At 36.4% G+C, this 25,736-nt stretch overlaps 1 protein-coding gene across 2 annotated transcripts; it reads left to right on the top strand.

Annotated features, from left to right (window-relative positions):
• Positions 1-10,628: 10,628 nt before the first annotated feature.
• LOC136822715 (interferon-related developmental regulator 2-like) lies at positions 10,629-25,347 on the top strand. Of its 2 annotated transcripts, none has more exons than XM_067078994.1 (12): positions 10,629-10,729; positions 10,961-11,083; positions 11,205-11,271; positions 12,988-13,068; positions 14,991-15,189; positions 20,477-20,527; positions 21,000-21,154; positions 21,496-21,736; positions 23,086-23,153; positions 23,403-23,463; positions 23,945-24,031; positions 24,484-25,347. In XM_067078994.1, exons 1-12 carry the CDS (start codon positions 10,675-10,677, stop codon positions 24,568-24,570), a joined length of 1,275 nt encoding a protein of 424 aa, XP_066935095.1. In that variant the 5' UTR covers positions 10,629-10,674; the 3' UTR covers positions 24,571-25,347. The 2 variants fall into 2 exon arrangements, with proteins under 2 accessions (XP_066935095.1, XP_066935094.1); XM_067078993.1 differs by having other exon boundaries at positions 10,630-10,729; positions 11,202-11,271.
• Positions 25,348-25,736: the final 389 nt, after the last annotated feature.

Here is a 25,736-nt window from a genome sequence, read left to right as displayed (position 1 = left end):
GTGCGATGAACAAAAGTGATGTCACACTAGCCACTTTTCTTGAATATTCCACAGCCTTCGATACGGTCGATTACAGGACGCTGTTGATAAAGCTACGAAAGATAGACTTTTCGAACAGTACCGAGATGCTTGAGTGATCGTCGCCAATTCGACGACAAATAATCGGACTACGGGACCGTATCATTTGATGTACCTCAAGGCTCAATCCAACTGTATTCAATCTTTATAGGTTGACCTACAAGATCACGTCGATGGATGGAGTACAAACCAATACACAGATACTATACTAACTATGAACACTGTACGACAATAAACCTCCCTGCTTCCATAGTCAATCCTTCACGTTTTCATGAACCCGAACCATCCAACCTCATATTTGTATCTACCACTCGGACTTATCGTAGCTGCACTACTTTAAAGGAAGAAATTTTGGCGGAAAGAAAATTTGGCGGATTTGGCCAAATTAAATTCCCGCTTAATCTAGATCTCTTTTAATGTGTTTTTGCATTTTTTTTTTTGCTATTTTTACGCCATTTCAAAGATAAAATTTTCAGCAAACGCTAAATTGAATTCCCGCCAAATTTTGTTTTTTCGGCCATCCGCCAAATTAAATTCCCTCTAAAAAACTTTTTCGGCCATCCGCCAAATTAAATTCCCTCTAAAAAAATTTTTCGGCCATCCGCAAAATTAAATTCCCTCGAAAAAACTTTTTCGGCCATCCGCCAAATTTTCTTCCTTTAAGGTACTGCTGCTCATTATTCTGGAACTTATCACAAACCCGACTGGAAAAACTCTATAAGTTTGCCTGCAGGATTGCATTTTTCGTAACGTATTCAACAATCGAGGATGTAATACAGCTTGGTTCGCAGTGGCGTTGTGGCAGGGGGGGGGGCGGGGGGCACGGCCCCCCCAGCGGAGCTTTTTTGAAGGGGCGCCGACGAGCAAGGGGCGCCAAAAGAAATTTTTTTTAAATGCCCCAATCTTGAAAATCATACTTTATGCGCCTTAAATTGCGCCCCAAGACTAATTTTACTGAGATAATTTTAAATTAATTGCAATTTTTTCGCTCGCAATAAAGTTAATTGGTAACTTCTTTGTAATCTAGCTAAGTTTTTTTTGTACAATACAGTATTATTAAATGAAAATCTAACTGCGCCCCAAGACCAGTTTGCTGAAAACAATATTGACATCATAAAACATAAATTTTTTCGCTCGCTTCACTCGCATTACACATTGTTTCTTTAAGTTTCTTTTCACTCTAACAAGTGTCAAATTTGTCTATTTTTATTTAGTGATTTAGGGTATCTTGGAAGTCGATTTTCAAAATTTTTCTGGTCGGCCCCAACCATGGTGGGGCCTGTTTTTCCCTTTTCCATTCATCAAAGATATCTACTTACTCTTATCCACCAAATATTTCCTTCCTCGTTATGCCTAGTCAAATGAATTAGCAAGTTTTGAAACTGGTGGGAGGGGGTGCCACTTTGGAAAATTGGGGGCGCCATTTAAACAAAATTGACTTTGGCCCCTCCAGAAAAATTTTCCCACAACGCCACTGCTTGGTTGGTTTCTAATCCAGCAGCAAATTTGCTTCGAGCTTTTGAAACTCGCGCACTGATAAAACCAATTCACCAGTATGAGTTTCCTAAGAACTCCTTATGCATGAAAACATGATCATTTAGACGACTGGACATCCGGGGGGGGGGGTACTAGGGCAAAATGGGTTACGGGGATGCTCCGCTGGTCAGGGTACCTTTTTTAACCTCCACGAGTCCCTGGTAGGGTCGCAAAAACACCAAAATAGAAATATTAGTCCCTCGTAGGGTGCCTATTTTTGGAAAATTCGGGGAAAAAGTAGAAAATTTGAGAAAATTTTGGAATTTCAGTCCCATTCAGGGTAACTTTTTTCGCAAATTTCGAGTCCCACGTAGGGTCCATTTTTCTAACCTCGGCGGAGCACCCCCGTCGGTCGACAAGGGTAGTACCCCCCTCCCCCCGGGTGGACATCCACTCGAGATATTGAGCTTCAAAAAGCGCAAAAACATATCAGGGGGGATCGGGTTCAATAATCCGAAATGATAAGCCGTCGTCGAACATAGAGGTCGTCGTCGCCGCGCATAGAGGCCGTGGTCGGACATAGAGGTCGTCGCCGGACATAGAGGTCGTGGTCGGACATAGAAGTCGTCGTCGTTCATAGAGGTCTCAGCCCAATTTTTTTCGGTCTTTATTTTATAAGTTCTGGTCTGGAAATTTGACAACACAGTCTTCAAAATAACACTTTATCGTATTTGTGTATAGCAAAGTCACGGCAGAACGTCGTCTTCTTCGATAACATAGAGGTCTTGGCCGGACATAGAGGTCGTCGTCGAGCATAGAGGTCTTGGCCGGACATAGAGGTCGTCGTCGAACATAGAGGTCTTGGCCGGACATAGAGGTCTTGGCCGGACATAGAGGTCGTCGTCGAACATAGAGGTCTTGGCCGGACATAGAGGTCGTCGTCGAACATAGAGGTCTTGGCCGGACATAGAGGTCTTGGCCGGACATAGAGGTCGTCGTCGAACATAGAGGTCTTGGCCGGACATAGAGGTCTTGGCCGGACATAGGGACATAGAGGTCGTAGTCGAACATAGAATTCGCCGGGGCGGTTCGCATCAACGAAGGCGGTTTATCTAGCGGGGTGGTTCTTGCTCAGGGTGGTTTTTGCGAAGCGAATATTACCCAGTTTCCCGTGGCGCGGTCAGAGATTCTTGGAAATTCTTGGGGGAAAAAAAATTCAAAATGGTAGCTAAAATGTTAACAAATCGGTAGCGACAGCCAAATACAAAAGCGAAAGTAAATAAAAAATATAGGAAGGTAGAATGAGCGCGAAGAAGTTAGTTGAAAATGTATCTAAATTTACCAAAGAAGAAGCATGAGTGGTTAAAAGACATTGGTCTTTCTTCAACAGGTTCCAAAGATGAGCTGATCAATCGAATCATGAACATATAAACGACTGGACATCCATCTCCTTTGTCTTTTTGTAGAAAAGGCTGCTAGCTTCGTTGCCGCCTCGTTAAAAGCATAAAATGAAACAATAGATTTTGATGATATACCACTTGGGAATACCTTGCTAACAACGTCAAAACTTCGACAAAAGTCTCTGTTGTTCTATTCTTCTCAAGTGGTTTATCTATATCATAACAAAGATAACAGAGGCAAAATCATCGTCAGCTTGTCAAAACTCCGACTAATATTTCTAAATTTTGACTTAAAAGTGTCTAATAATCTTAGAGAGTGTCACATTCTAATTTCGATTTTCTTATGAAACAGGCTCTCAACTTTGGCAAGCTATTTTTTTCAAGTCATAAAAAAAATTATTTGAGTGACAAAAGGGATTCAAAAGTATACATGCAGTTGAAATTCTGCATTTTAGAGTTTTAAATGTTGATAAAATATATTGCAAACTTGTGAAAAAATTCGAAAATAATTTTTTTGTACATTAGGAGTAATGTTCAAGCTCTATCAATTCTTTTACCTAAATAATTCAAAGAAATAGAATTATGACGGAATATTGTCGGATTTTTCATACCAACTTTGAAATACAGGCGGCAACGAAGCTCGCTTCAAAGAGACAATAAAAGATAGACGTCCAGTCGTTTATATGTTCATGATCGAATCAAACGTTTTATTCGCTACCCAAAACTTGTAAAAAAGCTGAAGAATAAAGCTAAGAGACATTACAAGTTTTCGTCCAGTTTGAACCCGTTGGAAATTCCTCCTTCTACAGCAAAGTGGTCCAGTAATCATGATTCATATCCAAACATCACCAGTGAACAATTCAAATCTTATGCTTCGCAAAAATCAGAAGGAAGTCAAGGGCAGCAGATGAAGGCAGTTAGAATGTTTCAAAGTAGGAAGATAGTTTCAGTAAGGACAATCCAAGGACTTGAAGAAGGTGATTTGTTTGTAAAAGCCATGATCTTGCTTCTTACTTCGCGCTCGATGGCAATTTCAAGACATCGAGTAAGAAGCATTAGCGAGTGTCGAGCTTGCTTGGCTAAAAACGAAGCGAAGAACCAACAGAAATGCCTACAATGACTTATATTGAAAAAAAAATCATCACCCCATTCATTGATCATTGATTAATTTCCAAAACATCTGAAATCTTCCAGACGACTTTAGAGTCTGGCTGGGCAGAATAAAAATCAGAATGGCCACTTATCTGCGTCATCCAGTCTATCAAAAAGCTCTAAGTGACCTCCAGGCTAATGATCCCGTTGTTCGACGGCGACTTCTATGTCCGGCCAAGACCTCTATGTTCGACGACGACCTCTATGTCCGGCCAAGACCTCTATGTTCGACGACGACCTCTATGTCCGGCCAAGACCTCTATGTCCGGCCAAGACCTCTATGTTCGACGACGACCTCTATGTCCGGCGACGACCTCTATGTCCGACCACGGCCTCTATGCGCGGCGACGACGACCTCTATGTTCGACGACGGCTTATCATTTCGGATTATTGAACCCGATCCCCCCTGATAAAAACTGGACAAAATAGCTGTTTCTGGCTGAAAAGCACGGTTTTCAAGGGTTAATATCTCGAGTTAGGTACAGAAATCACCTATACTTGTAATATATCTCTAATCTTAATTTTTTGAGAGCTTTCCAAAAATATACAACAGGTCTCCGTTTTCTCGAGCTAAAATTTTCGTTAATTTTTAACCCTATGATTTTTGCCTGAGACCGTCTTATTTGTCCGAAAATCACACCAAAGTGTCCGAAAAAAAATTGTAAACATAGTAATTTCGATTCCCCTACCCCTTAGCTTTCCAAAAATGTATAACAAGTGCTTCTTTCTAACAAAACAGTCAAGCGATTCCAAAAAATCGAACAAAATTCCCCCTACTATATGACGTCATAGAAAAATATAAACACACGGACCATGCGACTGGCAAAGGACGAGTCGAGAAAAAATGGCGAACGACAAACGAACTCTGTTGTCTGTTCATGATTTCTGTTTTTATCACTGTTTATGTTTATTTGTCTGATAAACTGACAGTGTTTTCAACTCTTTTACTACAATGATGAATCTATTGGCTGGTTGAAATATTCGTTGGACTGAAATTGTTAAGAGAATCATTAAGAAAAAACCACTAAATTGCTTCCTGTTGTAAAAAGAACTAAAAAGATAGCAAAGTTCAAAGTACACAGCTAGATTGAAGTCTCCATGCAATTATAATTTACTGTACCATGTAATTTATTGTCTTTTTTAATTTCTGTAAAAAGTAGTTGTGTTAGCCCTGTTAGGATATTTGTATTTTATTGTTTATGGTGTTGTTTTTTGCCTCTACCAGATTTATGGAGGACCCTTCCGACGCACCGGACTGTCCGGTGTATTTGTCCGGTGGCAAAAAGTATCCTTTCGCTACCAGTCCGGTGTTGCATACAGGTAATTTTGGACGCAGGACATTTAACGACCCTCGACATGGCCCGAGAATTCTCGGGCCTCTTCGGGCCATGTTCGGACCGAGAGACCCTATCAATTCTTTTGGCCCGAACTTGACCCGAATCATTCGGGCCACGTTCGGGCTACGACTTAAGACGTAAACTGTTAACCTATACATTTGTGCCTGTGTCAGAAGATTCCATTGATTAATCCCAGCTTGTCCAGTCATAATGAAATTAAAACGTGAAAATGACGTTGAAAATGTGTGAAAATGTTAATTTTAATTTATTTCGTCGCGTTTCATCCAGTTCATCTTGCTAAATAAACTTAACAAACTCCTCGTGGACCACGCTTCAAAGTTTAAAACCAGGACCAGTTTAATAGCAAATATTTAAGTGAAATCAAGTTTTTCTAGAGAAAATATTGAAAAAATGCAGTCCTGAAATTACACGCGGGTTTAAATCATGATTTCAAAAGTTAGCCCACGTGTGGCCCGCGTGAGGCCCGCCCGCAGCCCGAAAACTCGGGCCATCCTCGGGCTTTATGCGCATTCCAATAAAAGTTTTGGCCCGAGAATTCTCGGGCCATGTCGAGGGTCGTGACATTTATGAAACAAAAAATTAAGAAACACCGGACGCACCGGACTGGTCATGTCCGGTGTTTTGATTGTCCAGTGGGAAAAAATATCCTTCTCCGACACCGGACATCCGACTTCCTTAAGTCCGGTGTAGAAATTGTCCGGTGGTAAAAAATTTTCATTTTACACCGGACTTTCGCGTGTCCGGTGTTCGTTAAGTCCGGTGCGTTAGCAGGGTCCTATTTATGGTCTTATAATCTTGCGTGATATATATACCATAGACCTTTTCGCCTTTCTATCCGCCATATTGAATTGTATGCAAAAATTATGGTGGCCGAATTGCCGTGGTGAAATTCCCTTAGAAAGTATGCAAAACATATGCAAAAAGAAAGTATGAATTAAAAACTTACATGCATAATTGGCATTATATTAAAGTGTAATCTTGTAGAAAAAGATTAAATTTGCTTCTCTTGAAAACTAAAAACAATTATATTCACTCATCTCTTAGAACAAGCACTTCAAAAGACCATAACATTAGACAGAAGCTCAAACTGAAAAATCACCCGCGAAGGTAAAAAAAATCCTTATTCGGCTGACGGCAAATTATTCTCCTGGGAATAGAGCCGCCAAATGATCAAATCAAAACATTGAGAAAGTGTGACGTCATAATTACTGCTTTCAGTTTGCGTGTTTTGAAAGTTCGATGTGTGTACTCCGTCTTCGTGGAATTTTTTTATGGCATGAAAACAGAATATGCAATGTCTTTAAGAACAAATTCATAAAAGGCTTTTGTTGTTCTGTAAATATTTCCTTTTGGATTAAGAAATTCCATCTTTTATTGTTCTAATGATTGTAATATAAATATTTATAAGATGCTTTGTTGTCTTTTTAATCTTTGTGTAAACTTGCATATGTTTTGCATACATTCCAACTAAATCAAACCACGGCATTTTCGTTCCTGTATTTTTGCATACAATTCAAGATGGCGGACGGAAAGGCGAAAAGGTCTATTGCCATTTTTCCATTTTATAGCGCAAAAACATAAAATGACCTCACACAACAGCCTGATTATACCTTATATTACACAAAAGAATATTACTAGGCGAGTACTCGACAGACTTTAAATTAACACCCAAAAAATTATAACACAAATGCTATACGACCCTGGACACCGCCGTACATTGTACGGTGTTGTACGGTGGGTGTACGGTGGGTACAGTGGGGTGTACGGTGGATTTTGAGTTAACCTATTTCACCACCGTACCAAAAACATTTTAACTTGATTTCAGTTTCAGAAAGCATGCAAATTTTTAGATATTCAACCGTGGTCAGACTTACTGAAAAACTTCTAAGTCGGAAAAACTTTCTTTGATACTTTAAGTTTGACCACGAAACTTGTCTTTCGAGATCCATTCCCACCGTACTATTGTACGGTGGGAAATTTAATGTACGGTGGGAAAATGTACGGTGTTTTCAAAGTTAACCTTTAATTCCAACTGGACATTTAAATCAAGCCCCACCGTACAACACCGTACAATGTACGGCGGTGTCCAGGGTCGTAAATTTATTTGTATTTTCAAGGACACCACGGCTGGTTTTTTCAATTCATGTTAATAAAATGACTAGTAATCTTTGTGTAATAAGGTAAGTAGATCAACCCATTATAGCACTTAATTTTTATCTATTGATTTTGCTATACCTGTATTATACCAGTGCCTACCTGCCAGGCTCAGCTAAAAGTACGACACACACCCCCCAGACAGTGTCAATAGGATCGAACGCTGGATCAACTGAACGCAATCAAATGCAATCGAGCAATACATGATACACCTTTCCCCCTTTACCGTGAGTGGTCCTAAACCCGACAGCCCTGCCTAATTCGGACCCCCCAATAGCTGTTGTGAAAAAAATTCTATGTTTACAAACATTCCCTCTCCAAGTTGAACGATAAACTATTGCAAGCACTCTCGAAACAAATTATCTAACAAGATGGCTACAATGTCAAGATGCCAATTTATGTTGGTAATTTAAAAAGTGTGAGTTGTAAAAAAAATTACATTTTATGATGCTGTTTTATTGCTGTTGTCATTTATGACATTGTACATATAGTATTGCAATAAAAAATTATGTTTTGTATAAGAAGCAATATTGTTATTTCTATTTGGTTCAATGTATCAAATCTCTCAGTTTAGTTGACACTTTGGTATCTTCGTTGCGTCACAGCGAAAGGTTTGTATTTATTTTAGTTTGTATCTTTGAAAGACCCCATCGGATTTAGGCAGGGCTGTCGGATTTAGGACCACTCATGGTATAATTCAATTCAAACTTCTCAGAAATGACTCAGGAATATATGCGCTCCAACGTTGTGTTAAAAATTTTTTGGGAGGTAAACGAACGTGTTTTTGCCTGCAAGGAGTTACAGGGAGAGTGGGTTTTTAGCTTCTGACTTTTGATAGCGATCTGTTTTGGCAAAAAAAAATTTCAGGGTGGTATAATACCATGAATAGAAAGAACATACCAAAATTTGAGGGAGTTTTGATAGACATAACTTATGGGATAATCAGATGATTTGAGATATTTAAATTACAGAAACCTTCTGTGGTCCTAGAGGCCAAACAGTGGAGAGTATTAGAATAGTGAGTGTGCACATCTGTATTTTCAATTTCAGGAAAGGTGCATTGTGATTTGATTGTTGAGCGCAATTGAATAGCGCTGCGCAACGCATACGTCATAATTATTACTTTTCACTTTTTTTTGATATTTGTACGAGTTGCAATCCCACAATTCAATGCGGCTCAATTAAAGATACGTGCAAGTTGTTTCATATCTTTTGTCAAATGATGTAATTAACATGCAAAAGAGATTAACGCAAAGGATGATGGGATTGGAACTCATACAAACACATCGAGAGTAATGATTATGTCAAAAATGAAATCTATTTTTAGATTCAGTGGGGTGCGCTATCGTAATTGAATAACTGGTGCACTCCTCATGATTGCTAAGCAAAGAAAATTAGTTTCAATAAACAATTCTGACCTTCCTATCCTATTATTCCTATCTCTAAAGAAGGATGTCAAAATTGAATAAGCGCCCCCCTTTAGTTAAAATAATATTATAAGCACCCCGCTCAAATAAGCGCCCCCTTTGAATAAGCTATATTTTTCTAATGTGATTGTTTTGATTTACAGCCGCCATCTTTATAGCATAACAACAAATTGCTTTTTAGCAGGCGTTCATGCGTGAGCATGATTTTAGGAATGACAAAAGAACAAAAAGTGTCAATTCAAAGAAATTATCTGCTGAATAGGGGTACCTAACTCAAAGCAATTTTTCAAGGGGACCTAACTCGTTGGGGGCACCATGCTTCAATGGGGGCACCATTGAACCTAATTTTCTATGAATACAATTGTAAACCTGGCACACAGACGCTTAGCAGTCCTTTTGCCGCTATTTATAACTGAGATAAAATGGTATCGCAACTAGCAGAAGGTCTATAGACCCTCGCTCCCCTTGATAAGATACAGTTGAAAAACAGATTTTTAGTGTTTTTTTGATGCTAGTAAACATTGACACTGATTGACAAAGTATTTTATTTAACATTTTTTGAGTTCTGTTTGAAAATATTTCGCTAAAAAAATATGGCGAATTCAGGCGAATTCGGTCAGATTTCATAGAATTTATTCAAAATATATACAAAAAAATATCATTAATATGAAACTTACATATTCACTCTAGACTCAGAATTTCAGAATAAAATTCTTACTTCAACATATATACCAAATATGTGTCTGCGGATAGATGTATATACCAAATACAAAGTTTCAAAATTTTTCAGTCTGTGCTTAAAAAAGGCAGGTACAGTTTGTATGACAGAGACTGTTGGTGAACCCTTATTGAACAGTTTTAGTAACTTTGGAAACCCCGGTTAGACACACATAGTCAACTTACCATCAAACCTCTTTAAAGAAGCTCCTAAAACTTTCAAAACTACTAAAAATAACATCAAAAACATTTTAGCGACATTTATAAAAGCTCTCAAACATCAGCCATTTTGAGCTTTTGTTTCCATTTTGATTTGTTTTCCTTTTTCTGCCAAGTCAGCTTATTTTTTCAATAGAAATTATGCACACAGCATTCATTGAAAAATTCAAAAAATTTCGCAAAAATTCTGATCAGTGACTGGACGTGTATTAACCAATTAGATTACTTGATTTTTTTGTGAGTATAGTACATTTTATTTCCAAACTTTTCTCAGAGTTTGGCTGGATTACCTAAATAAACTTAAAATGAACATTCTCACAAAATCACCACTTTTTATGTTGTTCACAGAAGCAGTCAAAAAGGTATCAAACATCTGATTCTGCATTTCATATAGAATCTAACTCGGACTTCCCAGTCTGGAATAAAGAAGGATGGTAGTGGTCAACCTACATATGACATTAGGGTACATAATGGTAGCTAGTCATTGCTCCTGGCCTTTATTAAACTTGCCAATAGTTGCTCCCAAAATCTTTTCTGCCTCATAAGTTTGCGTGTAAGAACAGCAACTATTTTACTTGAAACTTACAACATTCTCCTTTTTTTTCTAACATAAAACAAACACAGAAATAAGGCCTGCTTTCTCACTTATTAAACATACACAACAAATTTATTTTAGAGCAATTGAAAATAATAATGGCCGACTTACCTGATAGAAGAAGGAAGAAAGACAGAAAACATCACCGCAAAGGTAGACTTTATTCACCCAAAAGTCAACTGGATAGCAACTGCATCAAAACTTATTTCCAGCTTTTTTTTCTCCATAATACAGCCTTTCTGTCAATGAAAAGAAATGTGGTGATATGTGATGGTTTTTTTTTCACTACAAAAAATTCACTTGTGATATTCTTTCTTTAATGCAAAATTATTCTTATGTTTAATAACATGACACCTTATATTACTTTTTGTTTTTTCCCTTTAGGTGCATCAAACCATGCAAGCAGCAATGGCATGGATGAAGAATTTGATTCAAATGATGACAACTATAGTGTGGTCAGTGAGGCTGATTCTGTTGACAGTCAGTTTGCCTTGGAGGACATTGATGGTATGAAAACAAAATAGTTCTGATGGCAATTAACAAAATTGAAAAGAGCCTAAGGCGCTTTCAAATTAGAAATTTCTTTTTGAGGATATAATATTCAGACCATTTTTTTGTTTTTTAGAAGGTGTCGATTATATGGAAGACTTTGAAGGAAAGCTAAAAGAGAACATTGAAGGATGTAGACAAAAAGGGTAATTAATCATTTGAGACCCTCTCTAAACCAGGGGGGGGTCAGTGTACCAGAAGGTGGCATGTATCCTGGGGTGGGTGGGTGTTTGAGAAAAAAATTTGTCATGTACTACCTGTGTACTATAATTGGGGTGTTGGGTCCAAAATCGAATTTGATTTTACTACCTGTGTACCAAAATAGGGGTGTTGGGTCCAAAATCGATGTTAAAAGTGTGGAAACAAAAAGGTTAAGAAATTAGAAAATAGAAAATGTAAAGTTGTTCTATTATAAATTGATCAAGCCAAGTTTGTCCAAGATCATTCTTCCAAACTTCTTGGAATGGATTGAAATCCTACTAGATCCCACTGAAATGAAGGTTTATCGAGTCAATGTAAACATTCCAACATTTGAATTCAAACATTCAACATTGGTGCCAACTCTCACGCATTGGGTGTGAGACTCGTGCATTTCCACATGGTCTCGCATAGTTTTTGAAAAGTTTGATTTCTTACGCATTTTGGATTTTTGAGAAAAATTTTCCTGTTTTTCCGATTTTTGGAAAAAAGTTTTCCCAATTTCCCAATTTCCTGATTTTCCGAAAAAAAGTTTTCCCGATTTCCTGATTTTTGGAAAAATGTTTACCCGATTTTCCGATTTTTGGAAAAAAGTTTCTTTTTTTTTCGGATTTTTCTAGGTAGTGCCCGGTAGTAAATGGGGGGTATGGGGTGGTTTTGTTTTTTTTCAAGGTACTACCCGGTAGTAAATAGGGGGTATGGGGTGGTTTTAGGATTTTTCCATGTAGTATAGTGTACTTCAGGGGTGGGTGGGTGTCAAGTTTTGAAAAATACCTTGTAGTACACTGACCCCCCCCCCCCGTCTAAACATTGTCTTCCTATCTTGCCTTGTTGATATATATATGTGACTCCCCCATCCGATATTTTGAATACCTAAAAATTGATTAGTCTTGGTACGGTAATTGGGAGAAGTCTAATATTGATCAAGATTTTGTTTTGGATCAGCTTCAGTCATTGTAAAAAATTTGATTGCAGCGGGTCCTTGTGGCTTGCAGACGTTAATGACCCATCTTTTGACCTTCTGACTGCTCCTTAGTGTTTGTTAGTGATGCTCACATCAAAAAATTCTTTTAAAAAGATGTCAGCCAGTAAATCTGGGATCTGGGCCTGGGATGCAAAAGACACATTGAAATGGCCTCTAGATTAACTGCACTCGTAGTATCCTTTTGGTAAATTGTTATTGAAAAAGACCATCAAAGACTGGTCCGATTTTTAAGTACTTAGTAATAAGATTGCTTGGGGAGTCATTTATTTGTACTTTGTCATCAAGAAATCATTGAGACAGGTCCCATGAGGAACTTTGATATTAAAACAAGTCAATTCTTTTTTTAAACGAAATTGTTAAAATGATATAGAATGTTTATAATTCATAGTAACTTCAAACTCTTGCATTTAAAAAAAGGTTTCGCTCAGAAAAACACAATTCTTGAGTGAAGAAACTATTTCGGGCTTGTTTAGACTTCATGGTTATTTTAGAGCCATTTTTTAGAAGGCGCGCAATTTAACAGACTCAGATCTGACGAGGCTCAAAATTTAAGATTTTTTTAAGCCATACTCCTTATAAGAAAATGCAGACTCTCATAAATTTTGACCTCCCTCTCAGATCAGCCACTGATTTTCATAATTTTTTATAAACCTTTACAATGTTTCTTCTTTCTTTTTAGTTCAAATGGTAGACAAGCTTCCCTCCTAGAAGTACAAAAGGCTTTACGCAGGAGATACGCTGGCGAATTTTTAACAGACAGGTTCTCTCCAAGTCTCAAATTCTTCTTTTCATTGTTTTCTACCATCTGTTTGAAAATATTTTATATTTTTCCAGATTTTTCAACCTGTAGACAGAAGTCTATCATATCAAGTAAAGATATTTTTCCAGAATTTCAATATTTGCAAGAAGAAGCTTTGCAATAAATGATGTTTGATTTATGGAAGTTTTGGCTGGTTTTGGTCAAATTCAACAAAAGTGTTGACAGTATTAGAAAAAAAATTTAGATAGCCAAATGGACATGTTCATTAAAAACGTCAAATTTTCAAGGTTTTTGTGACATTTTTAAATCATGTTACAAAATTATCTATAACTTTTTAATACTATATGATATAGAAAACCAACCTAAATGATGGTTAAGTAGGTGGATAGTCTTGTGACAGTTTTTCTATACTCTTTACCTAAGTCAGGTAACGATTGAAAGAAGCTTGCCAAGCTTTGGATAATGATGTAACATCTGATTTTTTCAAATTTTTGGATAATGGTACCCAGAACTTAATATTCCTTTGACATGGGGTACTGGAACCTTTTGCAATCAATTAAGGGGTTTTCGCCCATATAATTTTCAAGAAATATTGTTACAAGAGCTACCGGATAACGCTGTAACATGGGTCAAAGCTTGAAGACAGAGGGTTAAGTTATCCATTTTTTGGCAATAAATGTCATACATGTTGTTAAAATAAGGATACTAATTTTTCATCATTAAAACAAGTGTATGGTTTCTAATGTTTATTTCAAGTATACTTCATTGTCTTGGATAACATTGTAACATCAAAACAAGGTCATTTTCAAGATTCTTCCAAAGGGCCTATTAATTGATGGCGAACATCAAAATCTACTAACATGTTTATTACTTCATATTTAAACCTGATACCTTGTCTCAGGACAGGTGATGAGTTATAAGTTTTAATACAAACTATAGACAAGACCTTGGAATTGATATAATTGACAATGGATAATTTATGTAACAAAATTTTAGAAACACTGATTTTTTCTGATTTCTCGGTCTTTATGATTCGATGATTATCCAAAATGAGAAAATAACTATAAAATATAGACCTTAGAGTGGATAAAATATTATGGAGTTTCTACTATATGCCATATATAGTTTCATATAATATACCTTTAATAAGTTCAATAAAGAGTTATTTTCAGCGATTTTAAGACTGTGACATTATTAGAGAGCACTGCTACATGTTACAAGTTATCCAAGTACTGTCTATTAACAAGGATGAAGTATACTTACATAAGCTGACTAATATTTCTTTACTCCATTGCTTTAAAACCAATGCAATAAAGTAAAATATAGATGCCTATATCCTTGCGTGGTCACATATTGTACTTTGTTACAATATTATCCATAGAGCATGAAATAATGAATTTCTGATCAAAAAAGAGAATTTAACATTAAATTGATGATTATGGTTGTACTATATTCAATTTTTAGCTCTTAGTAATGTTCCTAACTTATTTTATCAACATTCACCTATTTAACACATGTGTTACTTCATTATCCAATATATAATTAACCCTTTGTGTAATCTCTTGCGAATAACAACAGTTGCTAGGCAACATCTTATTCTTCAGTATAGAATAGGTTGGGTTTTGAAAAAGTCAAAATTTTTATTGCCTGCTTGCTGTGGATAAAAAAGTTACATTATTATCCAGATCTTCTTATACAATGAAAACCTCAATATTTTGACCATACAAGCTTTTAAGAGACATTGTTACGGAATTATCCACAAAATTTCATTACTTAGATCCCACAAAATCATGACTTATTAACAAAAAAGTGATTTTTACCATTTTTTAGGGTGTCACAAAACTTGACGTTTTTAATGAACATGTCCAAATAAGTAAAAGTGACATTCATTATCATAAACTTTTATTTTATCTTAAATGCAGGGTAGAAACTATGATTGACATTTTGGAGAAACTGATGAAGCGTGGTACTGGTCGTGATCGTGTGTTGGGGTCAGCTGTTGCTTGTTTGTTCTGTTTGCAAGTTGGCGAAGATGACTCAACCAAATTGTTTGATGCGCTGAAACCAATACTGTTGACACTGATCAATGATGATACGGTATCACCCGATGAGAGAGCCGCAGTAAGTGTTCGTTATTTTTACAGCAAAAAGAAACCATAATCTGTTCATGAGAACTCTGTTCTTTTTTTCTACCTTAAACAAACTTAACCTTTGCACACTAAGAAAATCTAACACCTTTGAGAGTGCTTCTCTTAGGCTGGAAAAAGGGACACACTCTTTCGTGAACAAAGTCTTGTTTGCTTCAAAAAAAATTAGGATCAATATTCTTGTAGAAGGCAAAGAATTCGGGTCCCAATTAAAATCTATCTGTCCGAAAATAGACTTGTGGCGCACTGAAATGCGCTTTAGAGCTGTTTCTGGGTTAAAGGGTAATATGTTTTCTCGAATTGAAATGTACATAAGAAGTTATAATACATTTATAACAAATATCATCTTGTCATTTTGTTTAGTTTGTTTATCATACCAATATTTCAGTCATAAAGTAGTTTGTCAATATCAGTAAGCGTTAGATCCATGGAATCATTTTGTAAAGCATAATCTGATAGAAGTACACCTTGAATAAGTCCATCTTTTTGGTAGTTATGTTAGTACAATTGTTTCAAATCCTTGGACTCGCTTCATTTTTATGTCTACAAAACTATTTTTTTTTCGTTGTGAAACCGTTGTTGTTGCTGCTTCGCAGGGTAACCTCGATTTTCTGTCTTCGAATTTCCATAAGTGACACCATCAACCCTCGAGTGGATCTTGTAATGTCATAAATAAAACTGAAGGCGGTGTACAGTTTCAAAGTGTTTTGGTCTGTCGGCTTGTCTATGGGGTTTTGTATCAAACCGATTCCTTCGGTGATTCCGAGTATCAAAGCCAATCTGATGCAAATATTACGAACTTTAACCTGATTCTTGATGTTTCGGAAAGCCGCTCTAGTACGTTTGTAAGTTTTGTGAATGATGCGCGCGATGACGACAAGGGTGAAAATGCAGGAGAAGTAAGAGATGGTTGCAGGTACGTAATAAGCGAAAATGCGGGCCGAGGAATCACCAATCCAACAAGTTTGGACGCCATGAGAAAACTCATATACTTTGGTCTCATTGAGAACTATAGCAAAGATGACGAGGAGAGTTGTGACAGATATGCACTTCATAAACGAACGTGTTGCTCTTTGCCTGATCCCTCTTTGATTCAATCGTTCGATAGTCAAGGTGGTAAAAGCTCTGGCGATGGTGAAGCTTATGTATGCTGTCCATGAAGCAATGTTTAAGAGACTCCAGTGTAAGGCTATGCTAAACCATTTACAAATCTGAGTGTTCAGTTCCACCAGGATTGAAACAATGAAAATGAGATCGGATAAAAGAAGTAGGAAAATAAGTGCCGTGATGTTGAAGGTGCCAGTATTAAAGCGTTTCTTGTTTGATCGAAAGTAATATCTGATATTGACAGTATAAGACAATAAACTAATGGTCGTTCCTGAGATGGAGGTTATATGTTGCGCTTTTCTTACACTTTTCATCCAATAACTTTGAGTATCTTGCTCATTGATGCAAATTTGTACACCATTCATCGTTGGGAAATATTCCCATGCTTTTAGAAACTGTCCGGTCTTTAGTATTTTAATTGAAAGATCTTTATTACTTTGGTCATATTCTGAATGGTTAAGCTCAGTGCGTAAACAATCACTTTGTAAATGATATTCAGTTTGCTGGCAATAATACGTGTTGAGTGTAAGATCCATTTTCTCGTAAACAATTTCCACAACGCTGTGTTGAAAATCTTTGAGGTTGGTTCTCCTCAAGGTCAACTCTTCACATATGCAATTTGGTTTTTCTGTAAGCTGTTGTCTTGCAAACAAAACCATGGGACCTGTACAAAGTCCTTTACTTGTGAACTGATTGACACTAAGCATGTGAAGTTTAGAGACGTGAAATTGTGATGTTGTGGCAAGAATTGTCATAGTAGGTGAATAATTGTGAGACATTACTATACTGAGTGCTGTTTCATTGAAAGGCATTTCATACAGGCTGGTCGAAGCATTCGTAAACACTAAGGAGTAATTCTCGAAAGTATTCAGAAGGTCTTGCCTGTCTTTAGCAATCGTAGGTTGTTCTTTGAAAACGAAATATTGTCGATAAGTACATGTTTTCGGACAACTACTACTGTCGCCAATAGAAATGATTTTATTCTTTTTGCAACGGTGATCAATGATAGTGTATCCCGGACCACATTTATACGGGACACAAGATGCAAGTTGCATGTCAAAAACCATATTTTCTGGACAACCTGCCACTAAGTTTTGAAAATAGTTAAGCGTCAACGTCTTTGACCAAGACCTTCCCAATTGGCGTATGTCCATGAAGTTGCAATGTCTGCAAAACACATTTTTGAATATCTGTCTTTTCGTTGGATTAGTATCCATGGTGGTAAAATTATCCATGAAATAATGACAAAGATTTATATGGGCTTTGCTGCACGCTGTGTCTTTACAAGTCCTATCATATCGACCCTCGTCTGCTTGCAGATTTATTTGACATTTGGAGAATTTCTTCTCAAGGTATCTTTGTAATGATCCATCTTTGAATTCATCAGAACATGTTACATTTATGTCGACTTCTTTGAAATTCAGAATTCCATTGCAAAGCGCGCAATGCTTGTTTCGATACAAGAGATCGTTAATTCCCATCACCGGTAGTGTTTGTATGACGTCATCAACTCCCTCAAACTTATCCCCTTCGCATTTTCCAATCAACCAATGGTCGTCTCTTAATAAACACTGATCAACCATGACGAAAGAAAAGTCAAAAAGAACTCTATGGCACGCCATTTGTCGATGTAGAGGTCTTGCTAGTAGTCGTTCTGTGTATGCACTCATACTGACGGGCTTTTCTGGATCCCATAGATAATCATAACAACACCTTCGCTCTTCAGAACAATGTTCTTTATCACAACTACACGTTCTGTACGGGGAAGTAGTGGAGGTGCACAGGTTATTACGCGGCTCCTCGTCACCGGTACGAAAATTAACGTTCTGGTGCTTGAAAAAATCAATCAGCGGAAAAGAAATGTTATTCCTGTTGTCGCCATAAATGCCTATAAGAGATACTAGAAATATCATCGACTGGCCAATTAATGGTCTCCAATACATCCTATAATTCACTGCGGAATTCTTGCTGCTTGATGCTCTCCCATCAGTATAAACACCCCTACTAGAGATTTTGATTAACCCAAATTTTCAATATTTCTTCTTTTATTGAGTATTGTTGTCTCTTTCCTCCTTTCACTTGGACTAAAGACAAAATTTTATCAGATGATTATTTCGTATTGTTTTGCTTTGAAACTAATTTCAGACACCGATACGGTTGATGAACTGCTTTTATTTTTTCTAATTAAATGATAAGGGTAATTTGTTTTGCTATGAAAACCCACGATAATAATGTGGCTTTCCACAGTTTCCCATTTTAAATCCTCTTCCGTGATAAAACTAATTGTTTTCTCTTGGAAAAAATGAAAAGCTCTTTTTTGTCAATTTCAAGGTCCTCTTACTTTATATACAGTTTTCTTAATTCTTTTATTCTCTCTATAAAACTTGCAACAAAGAAATGGACATATTGAAAATTACTGCTACCCAGGACTTGTTGAAAGCTGCGAGTTGTTTGACAGTCTGAGATAACATGTAGATTTTTGTCGAAAATCCTTTCATATTGCTTCATGTTTCGATCATTTTAGGTCACTGATAGAAATGACAGAGTGTTTGCAAAATGAATGTGATAGTTATGAAGGAAAATTATATATTGCCTTTTTTGAGAACTTCTAATTCTAAACGATTTTTATATTTTATAACGTTTTCAACTCTTTGATTAGCTGCCGTAGCATATACAGGCACATTCTTTAGATTAGTAAGTAAATCTTGTTATCACAGTCAAATATAACCAGAAGGTTAGATAGGGGAGAGCGTCACTTTTTTTCATTTGAATGCTCCGATTACCATAGTTCATTGTCTTTAAATGCTAAGCATTCAGCGTATGGGCCGGCCCACAACCTGGAGTACTGTAGCTGAATACTCTACCTTTACACTTCAGCCACTAGGACTGAAAGCGTATGGCGACGAGAAGATAGAACAAAGTCTACAAAGTGAATAACCCTTGCAATATTGCTTTTAAAAGCTCTTGTTTCTTTGTTAAGAAAATGTGCTATCTTTGGAAGATTGTTTTTAATCATTCAGAATACTTTCAGAATTCTCTTTCTAATCCCTTTAAGTTTGAAGAGATAAAATTATTTGGTTTTCCTATTCGGTCAGTATTTCCTAATCAGTTTTCTATCTTTCGAACCAGAAGAACGCGTTAAATTGAAAGTTTTTTCTCGCATTCCGTCTAATTGAAAATGCAATTCCTAGATTAAAAACTGATAACAAACTCCGGAAAAGAATTAAATTAAAGATCCGTACGATTTGATAACTGCTCCTAGTCATCATCCAGTCTGGAAATGGTGCACAGTAGGCCGAATATATTCGGAGTGCGGAGTGAGGCAGTAATTACTTTTGGGGTATTGGCGTAAGGAGTGGATATAAAGTAAAATATTTGCGTAAATCAAACCTTTTCAAGACGAGAGGCACATCGCCACTCTAACGCCCGATTTCATTACGCCAGGTTTAAGCGCATCCACGCGCATCCATCAAAGCGGAACTTTTGTATACATACCAAACCATTTTTCATGCCCTTTTAGCGTCCGGATATCGGACGCTGTCCTTCAAGAAATAGCCCTTTTTATGAGAAATCAGCAGAAGAAGTGCCCTTTTTTGGTTATAATAGCAGACGCTATCCTGCCTTTCTAGAATTTGGCCTGCATACTTAGGCTCAAATTCGGCAAAAAATAAGCATAATGCTAAGCATACCTCCAAGCTGAAATGCGAAAAATTCGTGCGATATTTTTCTTCGTCACTTTATTAGATTGGTGGAACATTTTGTAGAACAATGCGTTTGATAATAGACGATATCGGCTTTCCGAATTCTCCCCGAATGATTACCCATGATGCATTGCGCAAAAAAATCCACGGACGATATCGACTTTCCGTGAATTTATTTGTGCAATGCATCGTGGGTAATCATTCGGGGAAAATTCGGAAAGCCGATATTATATATTCTGCAGAGTCAAAATCAAAATTTATTTTCCCAAGACTTTTTTAAAGGATTAACTTCGTTTTTTCTCTGCATTAAATGGATTTATTTTATCTTCAAATTCTCGACGCCCTTCCAAAATGAATCGGAGTAATAATAAGCTAATTGTTACCAATCTTCCCTTAACTGGCTGTTACCCTTCCTTGATCACAAAGTTTTAAGATCCGTTAAATATTTTTTAGGCTTGTACAGCTCTTGGAACATCCTGTATCATTGCGGACGTCGAGATGGAGGTCAGTAAACTAAACTCTGTTAGCTTTATAGCTCAAAAGCCGGGCTTATCTTAATTTATTGATCAAATAATAGAGTAGAAAGGTTTTTGCACCAGGGCACTTTACAGACTCAATCCCTAATTACCCAATGGTGTATCGACGACTGAAGTTTTACTATTACGGAATAGGATTCATACTTTTCCTCAAAATTGTAGTTTGGGCCGAATATCCCACAAGTTAATGGCTGTTTGGAGAAATTAGGAGGTTAGGAGAAATTTCGTAATCCAAACCTGACAGATGTTGAAAATTTTCTCGCTCCTCAGTAGATGTCGTCTTAAGGAAAATTTACTGAATTATTATGAGAGGTCTTGTCCATAGAAGTTAGAGAAATCATATTAGGTTATAGAACTAAGCCAGTGCAACGAGTATCAGAAACGATACACCAACAAGCTAGAAAAAAATATATTTGAAATTTGTTTTCGTCCGAACCTAGGACATGATTGAATGTTTAAACACGTTGAAAACAGCCTTCTCCAAGAAGATTCTCAACAACGATCAATTCCATTCAGCATTCGCAAATGCATTAACTGCTTGGTGTTTGATCTTGTCTGTAGCTGACGATTCGATTGCTTGTGAGCAGATCCAAAAGTAAGTTCAATATAAGTAAGAAATACTGTTTGTTTTAAAGTTAGTGCTGTATACTTAAAAGGGGATGGTGGTCCCTGAGCCAATGAATTTTGTCATGGAAATCATTTAAGTATCCTGCGTCAGTACTCCTTAATGCATTGATGCTGGCTATGTTCAATCTTACCTGAGCGAGATAGATACTGTATTGCTATTTAACTGAGCTTAAGTTTTGAGCAGCAATGGTGTAAGAGTGTGCAGTACGCAGTGCTGATGAGTCCCAATAAGGACAAATGCATATGCTGCTCTGCCACCCAATCTCCTGAAAGAAGATAATTTTTTACCAAATCTCTTCGCTTTTCCAGTTGTATGGGGGTGTTGTGTAAACTTTTGGAATTGGGCTCATTGAATTTGAGGATAGCAGCTGGTGAGGCTGCAGCCTTGGTCTATGAGCTGGCATACAACAACCGCATGTCACTTCAAGGGCCTGTCAACACTCTACATAATCTGCTTCAGGAGTTTGCGAACGAGAGTGGTAGACACAAAGGGAAACGCGAAAAGAAACAGCAGAAATCCAGTTTCAGAGATATCTTGAAATCAGTTAAGGTATGCTGAATTTTCTTTTGCGTGCTTATAATTACGTCTGTCTGGTCTGAATAAAGATGAATATTTGGTTTTTCTTCTTATTTTGAAATTTTTTATTTTTTGGACCTACCCCGGTGGAGGTCCTATAAATTAACCTTTGTCCGTTCGTCCGTTCGTTCGTTAGTTATTAGCTTTCCTCATGATTGGCTCGTTAGTTTTTTCTGATTTTTTGCACAAAGATGCATAACTATAAACCCTCAAATGTGACGGAGCCCGATTTTCAAAAAAAAAAATTGGGGGGGCAAATTTGGGCCAAAAAACGGCTAAAAAACGGGTTTTTTGGACTTTGTGAAAAATTAGGTCGTTAATTTTTTCTGATTTTTTGCATGAAAGTAGGGTACCATCGTAGGTAAAAATTGGCTTAAGCAGATTTATGGAAAAAAATTTTGTTGGCTCAAAAAACGCATGTTTATCTATAAGAATCACTATTAATAAGCATACATCAATGTTCTTAGTCAAATAACTCAATTTTTTTATGAGATAGATGTTTTTTTTTGCTCAGGAGGGCTTACTTTTAAAGAGTATGTGTGTTTCGACATGAAATTTTGGTTGCTTGGCGTGTTTTTATAGAAAAACTGGCCAAATTCGATATTTTTATAAGCACATTATCAATTACTTAGGTATTAGCTTTTCTCGAGATTGGCTCTTTCATTCTTTACGATTTTTTGCACAAAGATGCATAACTATAAACCCTCGAATGTGACGGAGCCCGATTTTTGGAAAAAAAATTTTGGGCAAATTTGGGCCAAAAAACGGCTAAAAAATGTGTTTTTTGGACTTTGTGAAAAATTGGATCATTAGTTTTATGATTTTTTTCATAGGTAAAAGATGGTTCAAACAGATTTTTGCAAAAAAATTTTGTTGGCTCAAAAAACGCATGTTTATCTATAAGAATCACTATTAATAAGCATACATCAATGTTCTTGAAATTACTGAATTTTTTGATGAGATATTTTTTTGCTCTCAAAGTCTTGAATATGAAAGAGCATGAAACTTTGGTTTCTAAACGTGTTTTTTTATAAGAAACAAACAACTAATTTTAATAGATCGTCACTATTTGTGTTCTGAATGATTGTTTAATGGTCACGCTTATGTAGATATCAATTATATATGTGTTAAATGCATAACCAGGTTGGTCCATAAAAGTATCACTTGTTTATTTATGTAATATACCAAAACAAATTGACACTCACTGATCCGAAGATTCCATTACAGTTATAATATCTCGGTAAACCTACCGTTTGAGTCAACTGTCCTTCGATATTGATCGTCTTCAGATGGATTCATTTATTTCTTGTTTCTTTCTTTAGAGCAATATTCCTCCTGAACAAACCATCAAATTCGGTCCTGAATTTATTGAGATCGGTTCTTGGTCCTGGTAAGTTATGATTTTTACCGTCTTTTCTCTCATAATTTTGCTATGGGCAAAGTTAAGGTTTTGTCAGGTTACACGTGAAACATAACTGAAGAGTTAGTTTAAAGAATGTCATTGTTGAGGTTTTGCTATCCCTCCTTTTTTTTAAGACATAGGGGTTATTTCATGTATTTCTATTATCCGTAATAAACCCGTTTGACCAGTTTGAGCACAGAGAACGGGTTGTAATTTCAACTTATCATTTTATTTCAGGTTATTGAGGTATCGCGCATTCAAAGACGCTCTTGGACCTGGTACCAACATTCATCTTCAGGTAAATAGGAATTTGTATCGCTATCAAGAAAAATCTTTTAATATTATAAAATAACTTTAATAGCCATTCTAGAAATATTTCTGCGCCAATTTAGTGTCAATAGAGGTAACAACTTCATATACTTTAAGGTCCCTTATAGTAGAGGAGTCCAATAAAAAGGGGGGGGGTCTGAATAAGAGAGGTTCTGAAATTGTACCTCTTAAACCCCCCTAAAAATTAATTATAAGCTAAAACTAGGCTATTTAGAGCAATACAGCTTGTGATAGCTGAAAATATTTTCAAAAATAAATAACATATTATTATAATATTTTTCCGAGATTAATAAGCGGAGCCTGGAGACGTTAATTTTTAGAGCAGTATGTTTTACCTTCTTACTTCTGTTTATGAATCATCGACTGACTTGTCTTTCTGAAAATTAATCCTAATATCAAAATAAAATCCTTCCTTTGGTGTAATAATTTCCAATCTATTTTTATTTTAGACCAATCCGTTCGTCCGTGAAACATTCGATCTGGGACTTCCATTACCTAAAGAATTGAAAGAAAGCAAAGTGTCCAAGTATGAAAAGGTATCTGAGTTGATTTGAAATACCAATGGTATGCTGATCTCTTCCTCGATTCATGATATGCACCACTGGAGAGTCTCCTCAGAACCTTTGAAATTTTCCACCCAATACGCCACTTAAACAATAGAAAAACTGACGTATTGGGTGGAATTTTTTGAAAATTCTTGAAAGGCTATCCAGTGGTGCTAGATGATTTAGTTTTTTGAATTTCTTCAATCTGTTGCTGTGATTTTTGTCGAGAATTTTATTTCAAAACCAAGCATACTGAAAAGATAGATCTTTAAAAGAGCTTTCCAATAAACCTGGATTTGACCTAGTTTGCACTTCTAAAAAATGAGAAACAAAGCCTTTATCAATTTTTTATTTTTTTGGTTGTCGCGTTGTCTTCTTCGGCAAGAGAAACAAATCGAGTGCTCATTTTATTATAAATTATATTCCCATTCTTTCCTTATTAGCAATTGGTAAATTCAGCTTCATCGAAAGTGCGGACACAAAAACGAAATCAACGGCGTGACCATAAACACAAAGCAAGTGGTCTGTGATGACTGAAATACTCTACACGCACCTTTATTGAGAATGGTTCAACAAATGCAACACGGAATGGAGCAAATCTGCTGAAAAATAATTCTATAGAGTGATGATTAGTGGTGATGGTGGGTTTGGGCGTGGCGTTGGCGTGAATGGAAATGATAAGAAAAATTCAGTTTGGAAATACAGCTACTTGTTGGTAAATTCAATATTCGAAATGCAAACAGTCATTGCGGCCTCGTTTTCAAAGTATTTTAACCAAGAAACTTCAACATCATAAGATATACTTTGTTTGTTAGCGTTTTCGCTTTGCATTTAAATAGATAATGGTCTTTTTGGAATACATTGTAACATGTTGTGTTAATGTTGCTTGAAGTGATTATTCTTTTATTGTTATTTATTTGAAAACGAGGCCCGCGATGGTTTTGATACATATCGAGAAAAATGTATTGTTTTGACACAAGTAGAACAAATATCGGGTTGCCAATAATTGGCTGTCCCTTTATCAGCAGATATATGATGAGATTGCTCTACTTTTTAATTGGCTTGAATGAATGGTTTTATGGACCGTGATTCAAAGTTAAAAAATTCGATCAAGGATGGATGAATAAAGTATTCATTCCCAAAACTCGAAGACTGTATTCGAAGACACACTACTATATTCACTGTACTGTATTCAATTTAAAAAGAAAACTTCATTTCTGTTGAGAAAATATCTTTACTAAGAAAACGTTGACATCTGTTTTTTGTTACCAATGAGAAAGGAAAAGAAAGGAAACATGATTTCTTAACCAGTTTCTGTGAAGTTTACAAGGAAAATGGATCGGTATGTCTGTATAACATTGAGTTTAAAGCCTCGAAGGGACTAGAGATGAAACTCTTGGATGGGAAATGAAGCCACATCTCCCAACCAAAACGCTTGATCTTTGTCGTTTTCGCACAAATGCTAGCTAAATTGAAAATAAAATCAATATACCGCGAGAGACAAAGAAAATGCTATATTCATACCGTCATTCCAAAAGCGGCGCAAATCTTCACTCTCTTTCTTACTTTAGAAAAGTCGAAGATTCCTGAAGCCTTCGGGCTTCAAACTCAATTATCCATAATAAATCACTTTTTCAAAAGGTGTTTCGTTTTGATATCCATGTTGAGCTTTCTTCCTAAGAAAACAGCTTCATTT

Source organism: Clytia hemisphaerica, unplaced genomic scaffold, assembly GCF_902728285.1.
Source record: "Clytia hemisphaerica strain Z4C2 unplaced genomic scaffold, Clytia hemisphaerica genome assembly, whole genome shotgun sequence".
Taxonomy (NCBI): Eukaryota; Metazoa; Cnidaria; class Hydrozoa; order Leptothecata; family Clytiidae; genus Clytia; species Clytia hemisphaerica.
The sequence above is the reverse complement of the archived record's forward strand: the minus strand, read 5'-3'. Positions and strand labels throughout refer to the sequence as shown.

Bases quoted from the DNA above. Each gene is read 5' to 3' on its own strand.
- LOC136822715 (XM_067078993.1), top strand. From the start codon at position 10,675: ATGGCCGACTTACCTGATAGAAGAAGGAAGAAAGACAGAAAACATCAC. The intron at 13,069-14,990 runs GTTCTCTCCAAG...TCTTAAATGCAG, and splicing joins GGCGAATTTTTAACAGACAG to GGTAGAAACTATGATTGACA. The intron at 21,155-21,495 runs GTAAGTTCAATA...TCGCTTTTCCAG, and splicing joins GCTTGTGAGCAGATCCAAAA to TTGTATGGGGGTGTTGTGTA.